This window comes from Gastrolobium bilobum, unplaced genomic scaffold (assembly GCF_033153095.1).
Source record: "Gastrolobium bilobum isolate Gb01-03AN ecotype WA unplaced genomic scaffold, APGP_CSIRO_Gbil_v1 utg909, whole genome shotgun sequence".
Classification (NCBI taxonomy): domain Eukaryota; kingdom Viridiplantae; phylum Streptophyta; class Magnoliopsida; order Fabales; family Fabaceae; genus Gastrolobium; species Gastrolobium bilobum.
Window position 1 is genome coordinate 1,699,560 of NW_026895707.1, and position 22,910 is coordinate 1,722,469.

The window sequence follows — 22,910 nt, forward strand, 5'->3', positions numbered from 1 at the left end:
AACAGGCTAAGGCCAGTCGGACACGTTTAAATACAGGCTTGGCCCGTTAAGATCAAAGCTCGGTTCAGCTCGGCCCGTTAACACCCCTACTTACAACAACAATATTATCTTAATTATGCACTATGCAGAAAATTTTGATTTGATTTATAGTTAGAAATGTTGTTTACTAAAACTGAAGTCCCGTATCACGATCATTATATTTTTGTTTGATCTTTTATTGAATAATAATGTGTGATTTATTATTTTTTATATTAAAAAATTTGAAATTTTTATCATTTTTTTAAATATTTGAGTATGTTTATAAACTTTTAATATAAATTATAGAATTGCATATATCGAGTCATGATTGCTGGTTTCTAATGGAAGATATCTACAAGGAACATAAATGTACATGTCATCATTTCTCGTATGATTGCATCATCCGTTACATTTTATATGCGATTCAACCAATGATCTAATGATTGAACCAGTAACCGAGTATATTGATCGGGTCAATAATCGCACTAATTTTAATAACATTAATTGAAATTGTATGTTTGTATAGGAATGGAGTGGAGAGATAGTACACCTTGTTTATATTATGATGTAAGCAATGGGATTAATCATTCTCGTTTCATGTATTGTGGTGATTGTAAAAGTCACTAGTGGTCCTTGAAGAGTTCGGCGTACTTGAAAGCAATGGTTAAAAGCTCAGACCCCACTTTGAAGTTCGGAATAGCAAAAGTGGAAATATAACGCAACCAGCGAAGCTTTGGTTGCAGTGGCATACTTTAAAAGCTGCTTTTTCCTAACCTTTTTGAGCATTTTCCTTCCAATTGATTGCTCTATTCAATATAATAATTATCTCATTGTTCAATCTTGTTTTGACATACATTGAACGGATTAATATTAAAGTTTTGCTAATACTTATCATAAGCACACGATTAATTTAAGTTTATGTGGATCAATACAAAACAACTTGGGATAGTAATAACAAGTAAAGTTTTGTTCTTTCACTAATTAATTTTGTAAAATAATTCATAAAGAAATAACATTTACAAAAAGCAAAATCGCAGACAAAACACCAACACAAACGTCGTCCACATCCAATGGGACAAAATAGCTCTGTTATTAATTGCTTGCTATCTATCAAATCGGGGTTGAAGAAAAGAGGTGGATGGTGATGAGGCTACATATTGTGTGTGAAAATATAGTATCTCATATTGCGTAAGATAAAATTATTTTCTGCATATACATAAAAAAAAATAGGATTCACTTATTTTTTTTCCTCCTTTTGGATTCTGTCCATTATTTTGTGTATTGCATGAGATAATTTTGTCTCATAACTATATACTATAGGGATTGATAGATCTAGTTTTGATATCTTTGTTAAAATACCTTGTGGATTTGCATGGTTTCTAATCAGAGGGATTAAACGGAAATTCCAATGATGATTTATTATTGTTACTCCGTAATACTTGTAGTTTTAGATAGATGAATCCGATTTATTAATTTTTTAATTCATAATAAATGTTCTTATATTATTTCTTAATTATGTAGTTTCATATTATATATAATTCAATTAAACAAAATGAATTTTATGATTATAACATATAGATAATAAATATTGCATTGCGAGTTTACGACACTAGAGCTCAATCTTGTGGAAACCTAAAGAATAATATATTTAATTAAAAAATACTTAAATAATATTATGTTATTATTTAATTTAAATAAGTTTAACGGGTGAATTCTACTAAGATTATTATTTTATATAGGACATTTTTGAAGCGTGTTTTGTTTAAAAAATTAGATTTACTGCCTGACCTTTTGTAACCAAAAAATATAAGATTAGATATTCAAGTGTAATTTTATTTTTCATTAATAGAATTGAGTGTTTTCCACGCTTAAGTCTTACAAAATCTAAACCCTAGCATATGAATCATATGATCACAATAAGAAAACTATTCAAAATATCTAATTGTGTTTTTCGGATTCTTGTCAATTTAATTTGGGGTGGAAAACTCTTGTTAAGACAAAGTCAACAGAGACTAAAAAAAGCGTGCGTAAATGATTTGTTCAATCATTTTTGCATGCATTTGTAATTTCTCCGCTAATCGCGAACACTATGTATAGCATCAAGCCACGTCTCCTAACTAATTGAATTCAAAACTCTAATGTTCAAATTTATACTAAAAATAATGAATGCAATTTTTTTTTTTTTTTTTTTTATCTTTTTGCAAAGTAATCTTGGTTCATTTATACTATAGCTTATTCATATTGTTTTTATTATTGTGGAAACGATTTAACGTACTATGCCCTCATGTTTCTAAATTATTCAACTAATTTAAACATATTTCCAAATTTAATATCCAACAAATTCTAGAAAATTTTGAATCAAAAGAATAAGCTTCTAACAGTATATTTATGCTTGAAAGTTAGGCAAACTTTTTTTTTTATTTATCATTTTCGATCATTGAATATATTTTATCAAGTAATATCCGGCTTTTTTACCTTTATAACCTTTTATTAATAATTAATTACCAAATTGACCTTCATTATAAACTATTTCAAAAATTTAACCTCCCCAACAAACATAACACCAATCTGCCCCTGTTTGACCGTTGACCACCAAGTCTACCCGGGTACTCCCCTCCCTACCCGGGTATTTTTTGAAATTTTTGCCTACCCGGGTAGGGAGGGGTGTACCCGGGTAGAGTTCTTCAATCTGGAAAAATAGTTGAATTATTTACCCGGGTACATAGGAGTGTACCCGGGTAAATCTCCACCAGAAACCCCAAAACCCCTCCTAGATCTCTGCAGCAGCCAACAGACATACAATTTACAAAATCGGTTTCTCCTCCTTATCTTCATCTTATGTTAATTTTTTTATCCCATCTTCCCACGGTATTGTCACCTACCATTTGCTATGGTTTTTTCAAATCTTGGGTTGGTTGAAAGTTCTAAACTTTTTTTTGATTTCTTTGCAAGTTTGGTTTTGAATGAATGCTTCTGAGAAAAGGGTACCTTTCAACTTTACTGCTCTTGTACTTGTTCCTCATACAATTTTTTCCTAATCTAGTTTGTTGCAGTTTTTGAACAGGTATCGCTTCTTGTCATTGGATGTGTGAATTTCTGAACCTATTTGACAGAGGCCATGCATTATTCTGCCTCCTCCTGCTTCATTTTGCATCCAAGGCCTGGTGTCAGTTTCCGAGTTCTGTTAGAATTCCTGGTGATGACTGTTAATGTAAGTAAACTTACAAGTGCTATAGGAGTTGTTATGTAGCAGTCTCTTGAGTTCAATGGGATTTCATTTTAGTCTCTTGAGTTTTATTTCATTTTAGGGTTTTTGACAGAGATTTACCCGGGTACACCCCTCCCTACCCGGGTAAATAATTCAAACATTTTCCCAGATTGAAGAACTCTACCCGGGTACACCCCTCCCTACCCGGGTAGACAAAAAATTTCAAAAAATACCCGGGTAGGGAGGGGTGTACCCGGGTAGGCTTGGTGGTCAACGGTCAAACAGGGGCAGATCGGTGTTATGTTTGTTGAGGAGGTTAAATTTTTGAAATAGTTTATAATGAGGGTCAATTTGGTAATTAATTATTAATAAAAAGTTATAAGGGTCAAAAAGCCAGTAATATCCACTAAGTTATATAATGAATTTACGTTATAGTAATGTATTTAAGAGATGAAATCCAGTCATATTCATTAAATCATTTTCCCATAAAATTAGATCATTAATTTTTTATTAAAGATTTAAAAATATTCAATTCACTCGATTTTTTTTTTCAAGCAAGGGAAAGGAAAAGAAAAATTAATAATTCTATTATTATTAGTGTAATAGATTTGAAATTTTTTAATTTGTAGGGATTTCAAAATACGAGTCTCATTTGCACGATGATATTTTAAAATCTTCACAAATTTAAAAATGTCAATTTTATTATTAATAATATCAATGTAATTATTAAATTTTTTTTTTATTTGTAAAAAAAAAATTTAGTGGATTGAATATTTTGTTCCAACAAAAAATGAAATAGGGATCTCAAGGATTGCGCTAGCTAATTAAGAATTATTTATGATTTTAAAGATTATTTATTTTAATAAATTTAATAATAATTTATATTTTAACATTAATTTCAAATTTATTACTAATTTAATATCAATTTGGTCAATTTTATTAATTTAATGATCTCTGATAGATATTTTTTGACTGAACGGAGCATTCTTATTTAGTTAATTTATGTCAAAATAGAGTGGTATACAATTTGAAAATTGAATAAATAGATAAATTTATTTTAAAGAAGAAAAATTTGACTCAAACCCATTATCAATATTATTCGGCACTACCACTAACAACTGCCATGATCACATACAGATAACTGTTTTATCCCACAATTCCCTCTCATAATCGCTCATAACAATTATTATAATTGGAAATATAATTATCATGTTACATGACATAAGTTATATCATGTTGTAAAAATAAAATTGGTGAGCTCCACTACTTATTTTGTTTTTTATATTTTATTTAAACTGTGGACCCTATTAATTTTATCTCTACAATGGAAATATTTTTTATGGTCCAAGACCATCCAATAATCTAGAGTTCCCTTTTAGGGGTGGCAATTTGGGTTAACCCCGCCCCGACTTGCCACTAACCCGCCAAAAACGGGGAGGGCCGAGTTGGCCCGCCGTTGAATATGAGTTTGAAAATTGAACTCATCCTGTTTTATGGTGGGATGTCGTGTTGGCGGCAATTCGCCAATTAAAAAAAAATTAATTAAAATTTAAAATAAAATTATATTTTATGAATTTTTAATATTATTTTATTTCACACTTCTCTTAATTTTTTTCAGTCTCAATCTTAAATGTATACTAATATTTGTCAAACATTCTTTAGAAATTCATTTGTCTCCATATATAGATAACATTTGTCATAAATAAAACTCTTATTCTTTATCTTTTATAGGAAGTATTAAGATAAAAAAAAATTGGATATCACAAAAATTTAATAACAAATGAAATATTACCTAATTGTAAAAAAAAAGATATAACCCTGCAGGTCAACCCGCCCCGCGGCGGGTTGAACCCTTTTTGACCCACTTCTAGGCGGGGCGGGTTGAAGTGGGTGGATGGGTTGAAAACTTCAACCCAACCCGCCCATTTTGACGGGTTGACAGGTTGACCCGTCGGGCTCAACCCATATTGACGCTATACTCATTTTCACAACATCAATTTTTTTCCCCTATTTACCCCTGCTATTTTTTCTTTTTTCCAATTTTATCTTTCCACTTACAGTAAGGGACCACCTAAAAAATGGTGGTCCTGAACCACAATAAATAATCTCCTATACAATGTGATATAATCTGTATCATGAAACATGAACACATACAATCCCTTGTTATAAATATACAAGAAACAATAAATGAATGGGCATTACATTTAGGTATCGATACCCAAAGTTACCCATTCATGAGAGTCATATCCAGTGGAGGAGCCAGCCTCCATCTGGAGCCCGGGCCAAAAAATTATATGTGTATTTTTTTTAATTTTAGTTAGTTCGTATCATAATTTATTTAAAAGATTTGATGTTTATCATTTTAAATGATATAAGTTATGTCATTTTGAGAGAGAGAGATATACACAAGGAATGAAAATCATAGAAGAGAAAGTAAGTGGTTTTTTTTTTTTAATTTAAATTTTAAATAAAAAATATTTTCTTGTGTCTATTTCTCTTTTAAAATGATATAACTTTATGTCTTTACAATGACAAATATTTCTTCTTTATTTATATTATATTAAATACCAAACACTTGAGGAGGAAGCATAAAAAAGAATTATAATTTTATTAAATATATTTTAATTTTATTGAATATATTTTAATTTTTTTAGAGTAAATACCATTTTAAGTCCCTAACAAAACTACGATACCCACTTGAGTCCTTTACAAAAAAAATTACTCTCGAGGTCCTTAAGAAATTCAAAGTGGACTCATTTAGTTGAAATTGTGGTCCCACACAAATTCAAAAAAAACCCACATTAATTTCTCAAAAAGACTAAAATGGATCCACTTTGAATTTTATAGGGACCAGACGATTAATTTTTTTTTGTAAGGGATTAAAGTGGAGACTGAATATTTTTATAGGGATCAAAAATGATATTTACTCATTTTTTTATATAAATGGAAATAGAACACACAACTTAATACAACTTACTCAAATCTCTCACCAAATATATTTTAATTTTTTGATAGGGTCAACTGACAAATTTTAGCCCGAGTCAAATTATAATTTTAAACTGGACCAAATTATAATCAATTATATAATTATACATAATAAATATTTATTAAAATTTAACCAGAGCCGATACCACACTTGATACCTTACCAATACCGGATTATATTCATCAACCAACCCATCCCAAACACTTATCCTTATACCCAAGTTGGTGTTCCCTGCGAACAGATACTAATTAATATTTATATGCCGCAAGGATTGGTAAACGACAAGCATTCTTCTGATAAACTTGTATGGTTTACAAATTTAAGATGGGGTGATCGGATTTTATTAATTTTTTATTAAAAAAATTTCAACCCAAAGCCCCCTTCCAACAAAATTGTCATTACAATTTTTTCTAAAAATAAAATAAGTTAATATAGCCTGCCCAGGATTCCTTTTTATATTTACATTGATTCTGTAATTAACAGTTATCCTTACAGCTTTTACATTTGATTCTATAATTAAGTATCAAATATTCCATTTCTAAAAAACATACACATCACAATATCACATGCTTTGCTTCACCAAACATGAGTGGTATCATCGTAATTTTAAGATAAGAACGATGTCAAATATATGTAATTCAAAACAGAACTGAACACAATCTTTCATAATCTGTCTCCTTCGCACGTGGGATTTCAGCCACTTTGAAAAGTAGGTGCTGTCCCCACATTACACGTGGCAGTGTCAACCACGTCATCACTTTGGTAACGTAAAAAAACCTTAGCATTTTCAAATTTTAACAAATCCCAACGGTAACGTTGTCTGTCCTAACCACAATCTCAACCGTCCAATCGTAAAACGTGTTAGACCTTTAAGCTTTGTCATATGAGACATAAGCTCTGTTCCTCCCTCACTACAGACACATCCTCATCCATTTTAGAGAGAGAGAGAGAGAGAGAGAGAGAGAGTGGTGAAGTTTGATTTTTGAATACTGGGTGTGAACGTTTTCTGTATTGTACTGCTTGTGTCGTTTTGTGTAATTCAAGTTCAATACTTTATAACAGGGGTTTTCTTCAAATTTTGATCATCACTTTAATTTGGAGCGTTTCATGTCAGTTTCTCAATTATGATACAGAAGATTCTTAGTTGGCGTTGTCTCTAGAAGGTGAAGGGCATGGTTTTGATGTAAATCCAACATTGTCTTGGTTATCACTTTGGAAGCAATGCATTTTCAAGACTGAATGATGTATGCAGAGTTTTCAAAGCAAAGTCTTAGATGGTTGGTGCCTTTTATATAACTATTTCTAGATTACATTAGTGTATGTTTGTATGAAGTTTTAAGATTAAGCTAATCTTAGTTACTCATTCTTAAAGGTTGTTCCTTCAAGTTGTTTTCTTATCTCTTCTTTTCGTTGATCTCTTTCTACAGGACAGAAAAAATATGTTCTTTTTCTTCTACCTTTTTCTTTTTTAATATATATGTTTTTGAAAAAGGTTTTTTTTTTTACTTTCGTGATGTTATGGAGTCTCTAATACTTGTCTAACTTTCGGGCTTGCAGAAACAGTGAACAAACAACAGTGATAGTTCTCAACAGGATCAATTCTTTGAAATATTGAGCAAGTCAAGGTTGTTTGAGGTATATATTATTCAAATTTGTTATTTTGAATTCTCATGAATTTTTTTTTTGTTTAATAATAATAATAATAAGTGATTATTCATTGGATATACTTGGGGGGTTGTATACAACTTGTAGATAGAGACTTGTTTGTCTTCCCTTTGAAGAAAAGGCTTTCCCTTTCTCATTATGAGGAGAAAGATGGAAAATACAGCTAAGAAATACTTTTCCGCAGCCTCTATTATAGAAACAGGAATCCTTAGTATATATTTAACTTTGATAGTATATCTACCAACCCTCGTGCTCATGGTTTGTTTCAATGACCAAGATACCCCAAGAAAGGGATCCCTTATTATATTTGTACCGGGTTAGAGGTGGCTCTTTTAGGCCTTATGAGTTATACTTGTATAATAATTTCCACCGACTGGGCTTCTTAATTGGACTGCATTGTTAGTCGTTACACGCCAATTCCTTCATTTTCATCAACAGCCATTCTCATCAACCATAGTTTAACTTATCTTTTCTTATTCAAATAGAATTTTAATATATGTTTAGAATTTCGGAAAGGCATTAAATGATCACTTGCTAAAGTAAGAGAAAGTCTCGTGGGGCACCTTTAGGTTCTTCAGTTTTGATGGTCGAGTCATGCTTTCAGTAAACAAGCTTTGTGTGTGATCATAAGATTCTCGAAGTTGTTGATGTTGGCCTAGTATATATATATATATTTTTTGGGTGTGTGTATGTATATGAGAATTTTCTATAGGAGTCTTAATTTATAATTTACGGATTTTATGATTGCAACTGCTCCACAACCTTTTAATTTACTATGCTAATATCATTATTGCCTTTCTACAAATTGGCATCTTGGTCATTTCTTTGAGCTTGGTTTTCTTCTATTCTAATTTCTACAGCTTTGGTGATCATCAATTTTACTAGACTACGCCAACCAATTTAGAAATCATGGTGGAAGAAGGTGGGGATGCGGTTGCAGTTGATGCACGTTCAACAGAAGATTGGTTGTTGCAAGCACAGGAACTTGTTCCTGTTGCTCTTGCTAAAGCAAAAGAGGTTAAAGGTTTCCCTGGTAGGTGGAAGATGATCATATCGAAATTGGAACAAATCCCATCACGTTTATCAGACTTGTCTAGCCACCCTTGTTTCTCAAAGAATGCTCTTTGCAAGGAGCAATTGCAGGCTGTGTCAAAGACAATCAGAGAAGCCATTGAATTGGCTGAGTTCTGTGTGAAGGAGAAGTATGGGGGTAAGCTTCGGATGCAGAGTGATCTTGATGCATTAACTGGGAAACTGGATTTGAACTTAAGGGATTGTGGCCTTTTGACCAAGACAGGTGTGCTTGGTGAGGCTACTTTGCCATTAACTGCTTCTGGTCCTATGGCAGAATCAGATATTGCAACACACAGCAATATAAGGGAACTTCTTGCTCGCCTTCAGATTGGTCACTTGGAAGCAAAGCACAAAGCTTTAGACAAACTCTATGATGTTATGAAAGAAGATGAGAAGAATGTTTTGGCTGTTCTGGGTAGGAGCAATGTTGCTGCTTTAGTTCAATTGCTTACAGCAACATCTCCTAGGATAAGGGAGAAAACGGTTACTGTTATATGCTCTCTTGTGGAATCAGGTAACTGTGAAAACTGGCTAGTTTCTGAAGGAGTTCTGCCACCTCTTATAAGACTTGTTGAATCTGGTAGCACTTTGAGTAAAGAGAAGGCTACAGTGTCACTTCAAAGGTTGTCAATGTCAGCTGAAACAACCCGTTCAATTGTTGGACATGGTGGGGTTCGTCCATTGATTGAGCTTTGTGAAAATGGTGATTCTGTGTCACAAGCTGCTGCTGCTTGTACTTTGAAGAATGTATCAGCTGTACCTGAGGTGAGACAGACTCTTGCTGAAGAAGGTATTGTGAAGGTTATGATCAACCTCCTGAACTGTGGGATTTTGTTGGGTTCCAAAGAGTATGCTGCTGAGTGCTTGCAGAATCTCACTGCAAGCAATGAGAATTTGAGAAGGTCTGTTATATCAGAAGGTGGTGTTAAGAGTCTTCTGGCTTATCTTGATGGTCCACTTCCTCAAGAATCTGCAGTTGGAGCATTGAGAAATTTGGTTGGATCAGTTTCTGAGGAAAATTTGGTTTCTCTTGGTTTCATACCCCGTTTGGTTCATGTGCTGAAGTCTGGATCCTTGGGAGCTCAACAAGCGGCTGTGTCTGTTATATGCCGAGTTTGCAGCTCAATGGAGATGAAGAAAATGGTTGGTGAAGCTGGATGCATTCCTCTTCTTGTGAAGATGCTTGAGGCTAAAGCAAACAGTGCAAGAGAGATTGCTGCTCAAGCAATTGCGAGCTTAATGGTTCTGTCCCAAAATCGCAGAGATGTTAAGAAGGATGATAAAAGTGTGCCAAATTTGGTTCAGTTGCTTGATCCGAGCCCACAGAACAATGCAAAAAAATATGCAGTTTCTTGCCTTGGATCACTTTCTGCAAGTAAGAAATGTAAGAAACTTATGATTTCATATGGAGCAATTGGGTATCTGAAGAAGCTTTCAGAGATGGACATTCCAGGAGCTAAAAAGCTACTTGAGAGATTGGAAAGAGGGAAATTGAGAAGCTTGTTTAGCAGAAAATAGAGGAAAAATTACCAGTTGTAACTGCCTTTTTGTATCAGTAAGCTGTTTCTTTTGTTACTTTCTTCCTTATCAATGTAGTTTCATTGTCTATATGAATCAACTAGCTTATTGTGCAAACTGTGGAATGCTAAAGCTTTGTTAATCTGTTAATCAATGTTTAGATTACATACTATTTAATCTTTGGACAGCCTCTCTGTATCTCTCTCATTTTTTTTTTTTTTGTTTTAGTTTGGCTCTTGAGGAAATGTCTTATAATCTGTAAAAACTACTTATTTTGCTATTATTGGAACTCTGTTCAACAAGTGAAATATTTACCTTTACCACTCTCCTAAGAGAATGGTAAATCTGTTCTTTTGTGAAGTTTATAGGTTTGGATTTGAAAAACAATCTTTTTATAAGAATGCAATAATAAGACTACGTACAAAGCTTACAGGTATTTTATAATTCTGTTCAGTTGTTTAGTTCAGATTCCTTTACATCAAAGAAATACCAAACTGCAAGTTTTTCTGTAAGGTTAAAATATGTTTTTGAAAATTTCTGGTTACTAAACAAAATATTGATTTTCTTGGAATTCTGAGCAAAACCTTGTACATTCTCTCTTTTAAGTGAGCTATTTTGCTAGAATGTAGTTAAATATTTAAGTGTTATGTTGATTCCTTGAACCATCTTTTGGATTGAATAATGGTGTATTAAGATGCCCAATTATGAGTTATGGCCCTGTAGATAAAGAATAAAGGACTTTATTCGAGTTTATTGTGATGATACCATTTCGAGGAATGGAAATTTGTTTTTTTACATGGAAAAGTGTGTCTGATTTTAAAAGGATATAAAATTAGAAGAAGATTATATTTACAACTTTTTTTTTTTATAACCTCTTACAATCATATTTTAACACCCTTGATTTTCGTCAATCAATGGTTATAATTTATTATGAATTAATAATTAATTAATGAGTTTAATTTACGAAAATCGTAACTGTTGATTGGCGGAAATCAAGGGTGTTAAGATATGGTTGTAAGAGGTTGTAAAAAAAAAAGGTTGTAAGTATAACCTTTTTCATAAAATTATGTTATTTTAAGTGAGAGAAAGAGATAGATCAAGGGGAGAGAGTGGACAAAAAAATAAAATAAAATTGTGAATTTTAATGAGAGTAAAATAATATAAATTATGTTATTTAAAAAGACAAATATTTCTCCTTTTTTCAAAAACCTCATTATCTCGTATTTTCCACGAAAGCAAGTTGATATAAAGTTTTGTATTTTCATATGTTGGGTTTTTTATCGAAAAATTGCAAATTTCAAAAACACGCGTGCCTGAATATTGACACATCTTGGTATTGTGATCGTCAGACTTGTCAGAAACACGCATCTGGTACAGACGTGTTAGTTTAGACACGTACCTGATACAACGTGTTCAGATTTGTTAGAAACGCGCATGTGTCAGGGGCGCGAGCGCGACGACTAAACGCGTAACCACCTGAAACGCGTCTTCCTACATTAGTCTGGTAAAACGTTTGGTGAACGAACTAAACAGGTGAATTTTATTAAAATTTACATTTTTTTTGGTCAAAACCCCTCATATATTAAATTGTTAATTGATTTGGAAGTGCTAGTAAAAGTTTGTCCTTTTGCGAGTTGCGAGTTAGCTTTACGTCTTTGTCATTTTTTTGCAGTGGAGGTTGCACCACCAGGATACTTGTGAAACAAACACAACGTCATGGGAGATATGTTAAAAAGCATTGCACACATATGCGTTTCATTTTCTTTATTTGTTAAAAAGGAAATATATTATTCTTTTGTTGCAGAAAATTTTCACTTATTACAGAAAAATGAATGAGTTTCATTGTGTAAAGAAGAGAAATAAAAAATTTGTTATATTTATTCACTATGTGGCAGAGAAATTTTTTTGCAACAAAAGCAAAAACATTAAACTCAAATTATAAACCCTTGTTAAAATAATACATAAATTTCTTTTTTTTATTGTCCTCTAAATCATATTACAAAATAAAAAAATAACTCGTACTCTCTTATTATTTTAATTTTATCACGTGTAAAATAATACACAACACAAATGCTATTATACAATTTTTTGTACTATTCTAACCATACATTTTACATAATTTTTGATGGGAAAAACTACTCTTATGTTGCATAAGAGTAGTTTTATCTCCTACACACTCATCGAAAATCATGACATTCCTTTTTTTCTTTTCTTTAAATGGCGGGTCCCACCACATATGTGTCACAACATGAGAGAAGATCTCTCCTTCAAAATAAGATTAAATGAACCCATTTTTGATATGTCCATTGATCATCAAACAACTAATAATCTTTTGTTGAGCATCACATTTGTTTTAATTTTTATCATGTTATATGAAAGATCTCATTCATTTATTCATAGATTAAAGATCAACAATTAAAATGATATTTTCACTTTTTGTTATATATATATATATATAATTATTTCTACAATCGATTTACATACGACAATGACAGATGTATGGTTATGATTCACTGCATTTAATGTTTTCATTTTTTGTGTGGTTATGATTTTTCACATATAATGTTCTTATGTATATATATGGCAAGTATTTGACTGCTGCACGTACATCAGCTGTGAAAATATAAACCCCATATATGGTTGGATCATTTGACACCCGTGTCAAATTTGAAATTTGATACTTCATCTGAGAGCCGTTAGATAAAAAAAGATCATTGACTTTGATTTGTAAGCATGTGACACCATTGATCTTTTTTTATCTAACGGCTCTCAGATGAGGTGTCAAATTTCAAATTTGACATTGGTGTCAAAGGATCCTACCTCTCTCTCTCACGCTATATATATATATATATACAAACTGTTACAAAATATATTATGTCTGACCGGTCGTACTTCTCACAAACACTTACAAAATACACTATGTCTGACCGGTCCTACACTATATATTGATTGAAGTATTACCGGTCAGACATAGTGTATTTTGTAAGAGTTTGTAAGAAGTATGACAGGTCAGACATATTATATTTTGTAAGAGTTTGTAAATAAATAAAAATAAATATATATATATATATATATATATATATATATATATATATGGGGAATGTTATAGTTACAAACTTTTTATTTACAATCTCTTACAAAATACACTATGTCTGACCGGTCATACTTCAATCAAGAGAGTATGACCGATCATACTTAGTGTAATTTGTAAAAAAAATTTATAAACAGATCCTTTCCCTATATATATATATATATATATATATATATATATATATATATATATATATGAGGTAGAATCCTTTGACACCAGTGTCAAATTTGAAATTTGACACCTCAGCTGAGAGCCATTAGATAAAAAAAGATCAATGACTCTGATTTGTAAGCATGTGACACCATTGATATTTTGTGATCTAACGGCTTTCAGATGAGGTGTCAAATTTCAAATTTGACACTGGTATCAAAAGATCCTACCTATATGTATATATATATATATATATATATATATATATATATATATATGGCAAAATAATTTCTGCAGTCGCTGCACCTACAGCAAGCCAGGATCCGCGTCCGGATCCTAGGATCCGTTGTCGAATCCTGTTTTTTTTTTTAAAGCTGTGGGACCCACTTTTCTGTGTCAGCTGCAAATAACACTGTCTACGGCAGCTGCAGAAAAGTTAAGCCCTATATATATATATATTTAGGCTTTAATGTTTCTAAAGTGAATGTAGATAAGTTATCTACGTTCGTTCCCAAAACGACGTCGTTTTGAGTTGAAAAATGAAAAAATTATAATGAAAAAGACTTTTATAACCCTAAAATAAATTATAAATACAAAAATGTCTTGATTTCCGTCTCAAAACGAAGTCGTTTTGTGCTCAATGTAGATAAGTTATCTACATTGACTGTAGAAAAAGCGAACCCATATACTTATCGTTTCTCAAGCTCCTTGAGAAACTTTATCTCCGACCACTAAATCATAACCGTACAAAGATGGATCGATAAAGGAAGAGAGAGAATAGAGAATCATAATCATTCAAAGGTAAATCAACTAATATAAGAAAATAAATAAATAAAATGATCTAGTTCTGGGGTAACCGGAGATAAATATATCCCAAGCAGCTTGAGAAATATTTCACTTTCTCTCTCTCTCTCTATATATATATATATGACTTTAATGTTTCTACAGTAAATGTAGATAAGGTTATCTACATTCGCTCCAAAAACGACGTCGTTTTGGGACGAAAAATTAAAAAATTACAATGAAAAAAATTATTATAACCTTGAAATAAATTATAATTACAAAAATACTTTGATTTCCGCCTCAAAACGACGTCATTTTGGGCTCAATGTAGATAAGTTATCTACATTGACTGTTAAAAAGTGAACCCTATATATATATATATATATATATATATATATATATATATATATATATATATATATATATATAGTTTTAATGTATCTTCAATCAATTGGAGATAACTTATCTCTAGTGAACCCAAAACGACGTCATTTTGAGGCTAAAAAAAGATATTCTTGTATTTTTAGGGTTATATTAATCTTTATGATTATAATTTTTTAATCTTCTAATCTCAAAATGACGTCGTTTTTGGATCTTTGGAGATAATTTTATCTCCAGTTACTTGAGAAACATTAAACCTTATATATATATATATATATATATATATATATATATATATTAATGTTTCTCATGTTGTAGGATATATATTTACCTCATACACATACATAAAAGTGTATGAGACTCATGTGGGGCCATATGAGAAAAAGAAAATATGACTCGCATACACTTTTATATGTGTGTAGAAAATAAGATAAATTTATTTCCTACAACAAGAAAAATATTAAATTTTTATTATATATATATATATATATATATATATATATATATAGGGCTTATCGTTTCTCAAGCTGCTTGAAATAATCTTATCTCCGGTTACTAAATCATAACCGTACAAAGATGGATCAATGGTGATAAAGGAAGAGAGAGAAAAAAGGAATCATAACCATTCAAAGGTGAATCAATTGATATAAGGAAATAAATAAATAAAACGACGTAGTTTTTGGGTAGCCGAAGATAAACTTATCTCAAGCTGCTTGAGAAATATTTTTCCCATATATATATATATATATATATATATATATATAAGGTAGGATCCTTTGGCTCCACTGGCGGACCTAGGCGGGCACTTACGTCCGCAAGTGCGGACATAAGATTTTGGATTTTAGTTTTTTTGTTGTTGTAGCTATGTAGATTCTTATTTGTCTCTTGGTTCAATATTTATATTAAGAATAAATATCATTTTAAGTTCCTAACAAAAAATATAGTTTCCACTTTAGTCCCTTATCAAAAATTAGTCTCGAGGAGGTCCCTAAGAAATTCAAAGTGGATCAATTTAGTTAAAATCGTGGTCCTTCACAAATTCAAAAAAGACCTACATTAGAGTCCCTCAAAAAGACTAAAATGAGTCCACTTTAAATTTCATAGGGACCAAGTGACTATTTTTTTTTTATAATTGACTAAAGTGGGGACCGGATTTTTTGTTAGGGACAAAAAAAGATATTTATTCTTATATTAGTTAGCAACGTAGCAACGTACAAAGATGATTAAAATAACGTAGCAAGGCGAATTGAGTAGAAAGAGAAAACTTATTCTTCCGCCCGTGTCACGTACCTATTCCCATGATTTCTTCATCCTTTGTTATGGAAGTAACTAGATTATGAGCGGTTCAAACGTTAATTTAAATTTTCTTTACAAAAAATATTTCGGGGGAGTTGCCCCCGAACCCCCCCACCTAAATGTGCGGACATAAAGAAATTTTCCTGGGTCCGCCACTGTTTGACTCTAGTGTCAAATTTGAAATTTGACACCTCATCTGAGAGTCATTAGATCAAAAAATATCAACAACTCTGATTTGTAAAATATGACACTATTGATCCTTTTTGATCTAACGAATCTCAGTCTCAGATGAGGTGTCAAATTTTAAAGTTTGACATCAATATCAAAGGATTCTATCCCATATATATTGTATTTCTATCACAAAAATCTTAATATAATACTCTATTTCTATTTGATTTATTATATGTAATTTTATATGCATTAAGAGAACTAATAGGAAAAAAAAAATTTGAGTCAGATTTTCATAGCAGAATCAATATTATTTAATGCTTCTTTGTTTTCTATAACATGCATGTGATTTTTTTAATTTAAAATAAGAAAAAGAGTAGAGAATTGAACGAGATCGGTAATAAACATTCGATCATTATATCCATATTACAATAGACAACTTAAATCATTTTATTTCTTGAGGATCAATATTTAATAATATTATATGTTTATAAATATATCTAGACTTTTTGGACAACTTAAAATTGTTAAAATGAAATTGATACTATGAATGAGTTGAAATCTAACCAATATTGAAATATATATACATATTTTTTGAAACAATTATGTTTTCTAAATGATTTATAATATCCATATATATGTTAAAACATTTGACTCCCCAAAAAATACTATTGATATTACTTTAAGTGCCCGTTTGGATGAGCTTTTATTCTTAAAAAAGTTATTTTTTTAAATAAAAATCCATTTGAGAAATTTTAGATGTTTGAATAACAACTTTTTTAAAAAATAAAAGTTAAAATGCTGCTTTTTTTATAACTAGTAGTTGGTTGCTTTTGAAAAAAGCAGAAACTAAAGATAATATAATTTTTTTTAGAAAAAGATAATATAAATTTTTAAAATACAATTTTAACCTTATCTTTTCATACTTATTTTATCTCTCCTTATCTTATGGTCATACTATTTTATCTCTCTTTTATTGTAATTTTATATATAAAAGTGGTTTTTTTATTTATTTTAACATCCAAACAATATTTTTATGCAAAAGTGATTTTAAGATCATATACCCAAACGTAAAATAACTTTACCTTTTAAAAAAAGTTATTTAAAAAAAAATATATATAAAAAATCATTTTTTTAAAAGCTAGTCCAGACGGCCCTAATTAGAGTCTGAAACTTATAAAGACAATCTAATATTAAAAGTAGTCATATCAATTAAGAATCTTTGCGAAGATATTGGAAGCACTTGATTTTATCTTGAAGGGCTCATATGGAAATTAGCTCGTGGTAAATATTCCTGCCTTTGTAATCCACTGTCGCTAATACGTCAAAGAAAGAAATAAATAAAAGTTCAGGGACTGAATTACAAATAGCTTTATATCATAAACATATTTTAAGTGTTTCAATTCATTTCACTGCCAAATTTTAATTTCTCAGAGAATAGTTAACTTAGTTTAAATTGTGCATTAATTATGAATTTAATGAAACTTTTTTCAGATAAATTAAGGAGGAAATTTAGAAAAAAACTCAAAATATTTAATGGGTTCGCTTTTTCTACGGACAATGTAGATAACTTATCTACATTGAGCTCAAAATCATTGTTGTTAAAATCTCGATTTATCACTACGATTTTACGTTTTTACGATTTTTTTCATCAAAATGATTTTACTAATATTTCAAATGCTTTTACGATTTTTTTACATTACGATTTTATGTTTTGCGCTTTTTTAATCGTCTTCCGATTTTACTTAAGATCTCGATTTTAACAACATTGCTGAAAACTACGTCGTTTTGAGACGGAAATCAAGGTATTTTTGTAATTATAATTTATTTCAGGGTTATAATAGTCTTTTTCATTATAATTTTTTAATTTTTCAACTCAAAACGACGTCGTTGTGGGAGCGAATGTAGATAATTTATCTACATTCACTTTAGAAATATTAAAACCATATTTAATATAGTGAAATATGATTAAAAAATAAATGCAATTATTTTTTTAATTAGTGAGGGTTTCCCTTTAAATGGTATTTTTTTCTATGAATAGGTTATTTTGCCTACTCTTATTTTACCTACCCCTTTCATTATCGTTCAATCACAATCTAAAACGGTCCATATTTGCGAAATAAAATAAACTTTTTTTCTCTCTTTTTTTCTCCTCACTTCCTCCTACACCCTTTCTCTCTCTCGGCTTTCGCTCTTCCTCTATGCTATACCTAATTTCTTTTCCCCTTTATCGTTGATGTTTGTCGCCCAGGTGAACGCGCAAGTGTAGCTATGAATTTTTTTTTGTCCAAAATAACCTATTAAAATCTGGATCCGATACACCTCTTAAATTAAAAGGAATCCTGGTCCACTTAAAAAAATACAGAAACAACAAGAATAAAGAAATATAAAAAATCGGAGGAATGTGAATTGCAGTAACACCTCACCTGACCTCGAAAGCGCTGTAATTCTATAAGGTAAAGGAAGAGAGAAAGGGTGTGAGAAGAAACGAGGAGAAAGAAACAAAGAAAAAAAAGATTTATTTTATTTTGCAAATACGAATCGTTGGATTAGATTGTAATCGAACGATAATAAAAATAGTAGGCAAAATAAGAATAGACAAAATAATCTATCCCTTTTTCTATTTAAGAAAAAATGCACTTACTTTTTTCTATGATAGTACTTTTTTCTATGTGTCTATCATAGTTCTTATTTTTCTTAATATTTATTATTTATTATTTAAAATACTTAATATTCTTGTTTATTGAACAACTAAAAATATAATTTTTTTTTGGATAAGTTTAATATAATGACCCTAACTGGTAAATCTTAGTTAGAGATTTAATTTAAGGATTTAAATGCCATAATTAGATTCAGTGAGCGATTTCGAGTATTTTGACTGTAATCATGACTATGTTATGAACAGTGCGTTCTGCCGGAGAATTTACAGTTTTGTGAATTAACCGGTAGAGCTTAAAATGAGCAAAATAATTTTAGGAACATAATTTGAAAATTCTGATGACAAATATGAGTTCAGAACGAAAAATTGTATAGTCTGGCACTTTCCGTGAAAATCTCGTGAATAGTGTTTCTACCGGGTATTTTGTACTGCTGTTTAAGCAACCGGTAGAGTCCAGAAATAAATAATTGATGAAATAAGAATAAGAAAGTCCAATATATGCCAAGCAAGTCAATATAGGCCCAAGAAAATGATAAGTTTATAAGTGTTAAGTTTCAGAATTAAATAAAGTACAGTTAGTGGTTCACAGTGCATTTCGTTAAAAACGGTGCAAAAACCATACTGTGAATTATGAATATTGTTCCTTAGGAAATAAAAATTAATTTAAATAACTTTAGAAAAATAAAAATATATCTGTAGCTTTAAGTTAAGTTTCCGGTAAATTTAAGTGAAATACGCGATAGAAAAACATCCGACAAAAGGGCCACATGTGCCTAAATAGCTTGGCCACTTAAATGAATCACTATTCATTGCAAAAATTTCTTCTTCTCTCTCTTGAAGGGCCGAGCTTCAGCCATGGAAAAGGGGGGGTTAGGGTTTTGCTTGTTTTGTTGATTTCTTCTTGAATTCTCAACCAAATCTTATGACCCACCACTTGAAATTGATTAGGAACCACTCAAGGAATCCATTGCACCTATCCATTTGAGCTATAGTTGAGTGTGTGAAGAGTTATTCCTCCTCTTATTTTCGGATTACTATTCATAGGAGGAGAAAAAGTGGGTTTTTGATGGAGCTTTGCTTGGAGGTTATTCTCTGGGCTTTGTACAAGTGATTAGAGGTAAGAAACCTCTATTTCTATGGTATTATTTTGTGATCTATGTTTTGAAAATTTGGAGCATGTTTTGAGTGGGAAATATTTGATGTTAGAAGGTGAAAATTATGATGGATTGTTGTTGTATAGGAATGATAGTGTTTAGTAAGCATTAATTTGTGATAAAAAAATTGAAAAGCCCTAGTGCACTTTTCCCCTAGGTTTCGACCTTCATGGCTTATATAGGGTTCATCATGCAAATTTTTATTGTATGTTTGAAAAGGTAAAATATGTTGGAATGTAGTGTAAATGGATTAATTGGTGGAAATGCCAAAGTTAGAAAAAATCCTACAAATACTTGCTCTATGTTACGAACTATAGGATGTTTAGGGGTATATATATATTGGTTACATTTTATTCTAATAAAATGGGTTGCATTTTAATATACCAATGGATGAGCTAAGAAGTGAAATGCTTTGACAAATGGTTGAAAAATACCTTGAGTCCCTAAGGGTACGCCCGCGACTTTTAAAGAAAAATAACATGATTTATGTGAAAAATTCTTAAGTAAATGCTTGATTAAATTAAAGAACGCCAACGGGTGTATAGAGGTCTAGACTTGTGTATTGGCATAGAATTGGCAAAAATATAAAGAAAGGAAAATAAGCGATAAAATGTATGCTTATGAAATAATCATGGTATTGCATCATTTTATTGATGCATTGTAAATTATTCTCTAGGTGTGCCTAGGGATTAAGAAGGATCGGAAATCTCTTGAAGCGATAAAAGTAACTTGTTCCACAAGTAAGCGTATTGGTAAAGCTTCAAGAGGTAAGCTCTATGTTTAAGGAGTCTTTTCCTGCTTGAGTGCTCCACCATGGTTAGTGAACTATGGTTGGACTGTATGACTGTGATTTAGATGCTTTGTATAGATGCATTCATATAGAGTTATTTGATAACATGATATGTTTTGCTCTGATATGACTTCTGTAATTTGATTTCTGTAACAATCTCTGGCCATTGATTGTATAGTACCCGGACGTCCGCTTTGGGGTCCTCCCTCGGGACTGATGGTGTACTCCTCTGATATGTCTGGTTCCGCTTTGGGGTCCTCCCTCGGGAACACGTGCGTTGATTTCCGCTTGGGGTCCTCCCTTGGGAATGACGGCGCACATCTCTGATATGATATGGATATATGCTCTGTTCTGTTATGATATCTGTTATATGTGGTATTTGTATACTCTGTATCTGAATTTCATGCAGGAGTGAGCCAGGGGTATGGAGAATTCTCTATAAACCTGGAGCTTATTGAGATTTGTAATCTCACCCCTCTTTGGGGACACATTTTCAGGGGCCCAGATTTCCGGTGAGTCCTCACTAGGCAGGGACACGACACGTGGCTGAGGCAGTTGACAGACCGGATTTTGAGTGGCTGTAGGCTACTACCTTTTTGGAGTGTTTGATGTATTTTAGTATTTTCGCATTTGATGGATCATGATATTGATCCTTTATTTTGTATATGGCCTGTATATGTTTTGTACATGTCTATCAGTTTGATGCATGTACATTTGAGTATTCAGGAACGTTATATGATGATGTAGTATTCAGATAGGTTTATGTTTTGATGGCATGCTGTTAGATTTAGTGGCACGGAGCCATGTTATGCATGCGCCCATGTATGGGTATTTGATTATATTTGGATATCTGGTATTTCTGAATTGATATGTTGTATAAACTGTTTATCAGGAAATGCTTCTGAGTGGGATTGGAAAATCCCCAGTTGTCCGATTTATAGAGGAAACTCTGCCCGATTTTCGTTTACGCCGAGTAAGAATTAAGTTAGAAAAAGAAAAAGTTAGCTCATATTTTTGTAAGTTAAGTCTTCCGCTGTTTCTGTTTGTATCATATGTATGTTAATTGAACCGGCTCGAGACGGGGATGTTACATTTATGGTATCAGAGCAGTTTCTCTAGGAGAGCCTGTGAAATATTGCATGAACTGTTCGGGTTGTTATGTTCTTGAGTTTTTCTTGGAATACTATGATATGCATGTCTAATCACCGAGTGTGAGCGTAGCTAACTCATTCCTTTGTGTGAAATATGCAGAATTATGGTTCGCCCAAGAAGGACTTCTGATCCTCCTATTGACCCGACCGATCCAATATTGGCAGATTTGGCAAGACCCCGACTTAACCCGCGGGGAAATACTTCACAGCCAGATCCAATGATAATGGCCTTAACTGAGATGCAACAAAATATGGCTGCAGCTAGGCAGCGAGAGCTAGAAGTGATGATGAAAGCAAATCAAGATCTGTTAGAGGCTAATAGGTTGGCCAATCAAGAAATGATGGCAGCAAGCAGAATGGCGAATATTGAAATGATGAGATTACTCTTGGTTGAGGTGAGGGCGGGTGGGCAAGGTCCACAGCCACAGCCTTTGCAACAGCCACAGCCTGAGCCACAACCACAACAGCCTGTTCCTCCTCCTCATAATCCCATTGTTGTGGAGGGTGAAGGAAATAATGATGTGAATGAAGAATCTAGTCACAGGGGTGGTGTGGCACAGCCAGCCACTAATAGAGAGCAAAGAGAAAGAATGCTAAATGCCTTCCGAAAACATGCACCACCAAATTATAAAGGAGGCATTGATCCTATTGCTGCAATTCAGTGGTTAGAAGAATTGGATCGCATTTTTACTGTCATGGAGTGTGATGATCAGCAGAAATTGTTGTATGCTTCTTATATGTTGCAGAATGATGCAGCTGATTGGTGGAGAAATACCTGTCTGCCCTTGGAATGTCAGGGTTATGCTATTACCTGGCCTT

The 22,910-nt window shown here is 31.8% G+C and overlaps 1 protein-coding gene across 1 annotated transcript; it reads left to right on the forward strand.

The window, feature by feature from the left end:
• Positions 1-8,636: 8,636 nt before the first annotated feature.
• On the forward strand, positions 8,637-10,488 carry LOC133293345 (vacuolar protein 8-like). The gene has a single exon (XM_061491902.1). The coding sequence runs from the start codon at positions 8,786-8,788 to the stop codon at positions 10,466-10,468; it is 1,683 nt and encodes a 560-aa protein (XP_061347886.1). The 5' UTR covers positions 8,637-8,785; the 3' UTR covers positions 10,469-10,488.
• Positions 10,489-22,910: the final 12,422 nt, after the last annotated feature.

Excerpts from the sequence above, each read along its gene's own strand:
- LOC133293345 (XM_061491902.1), top strand. The coding sequence starts at position 8,786 with ATGGTGGAAGAAGGTGGGGATGCGGTTGCAGTTGATGCACGTTCAACA.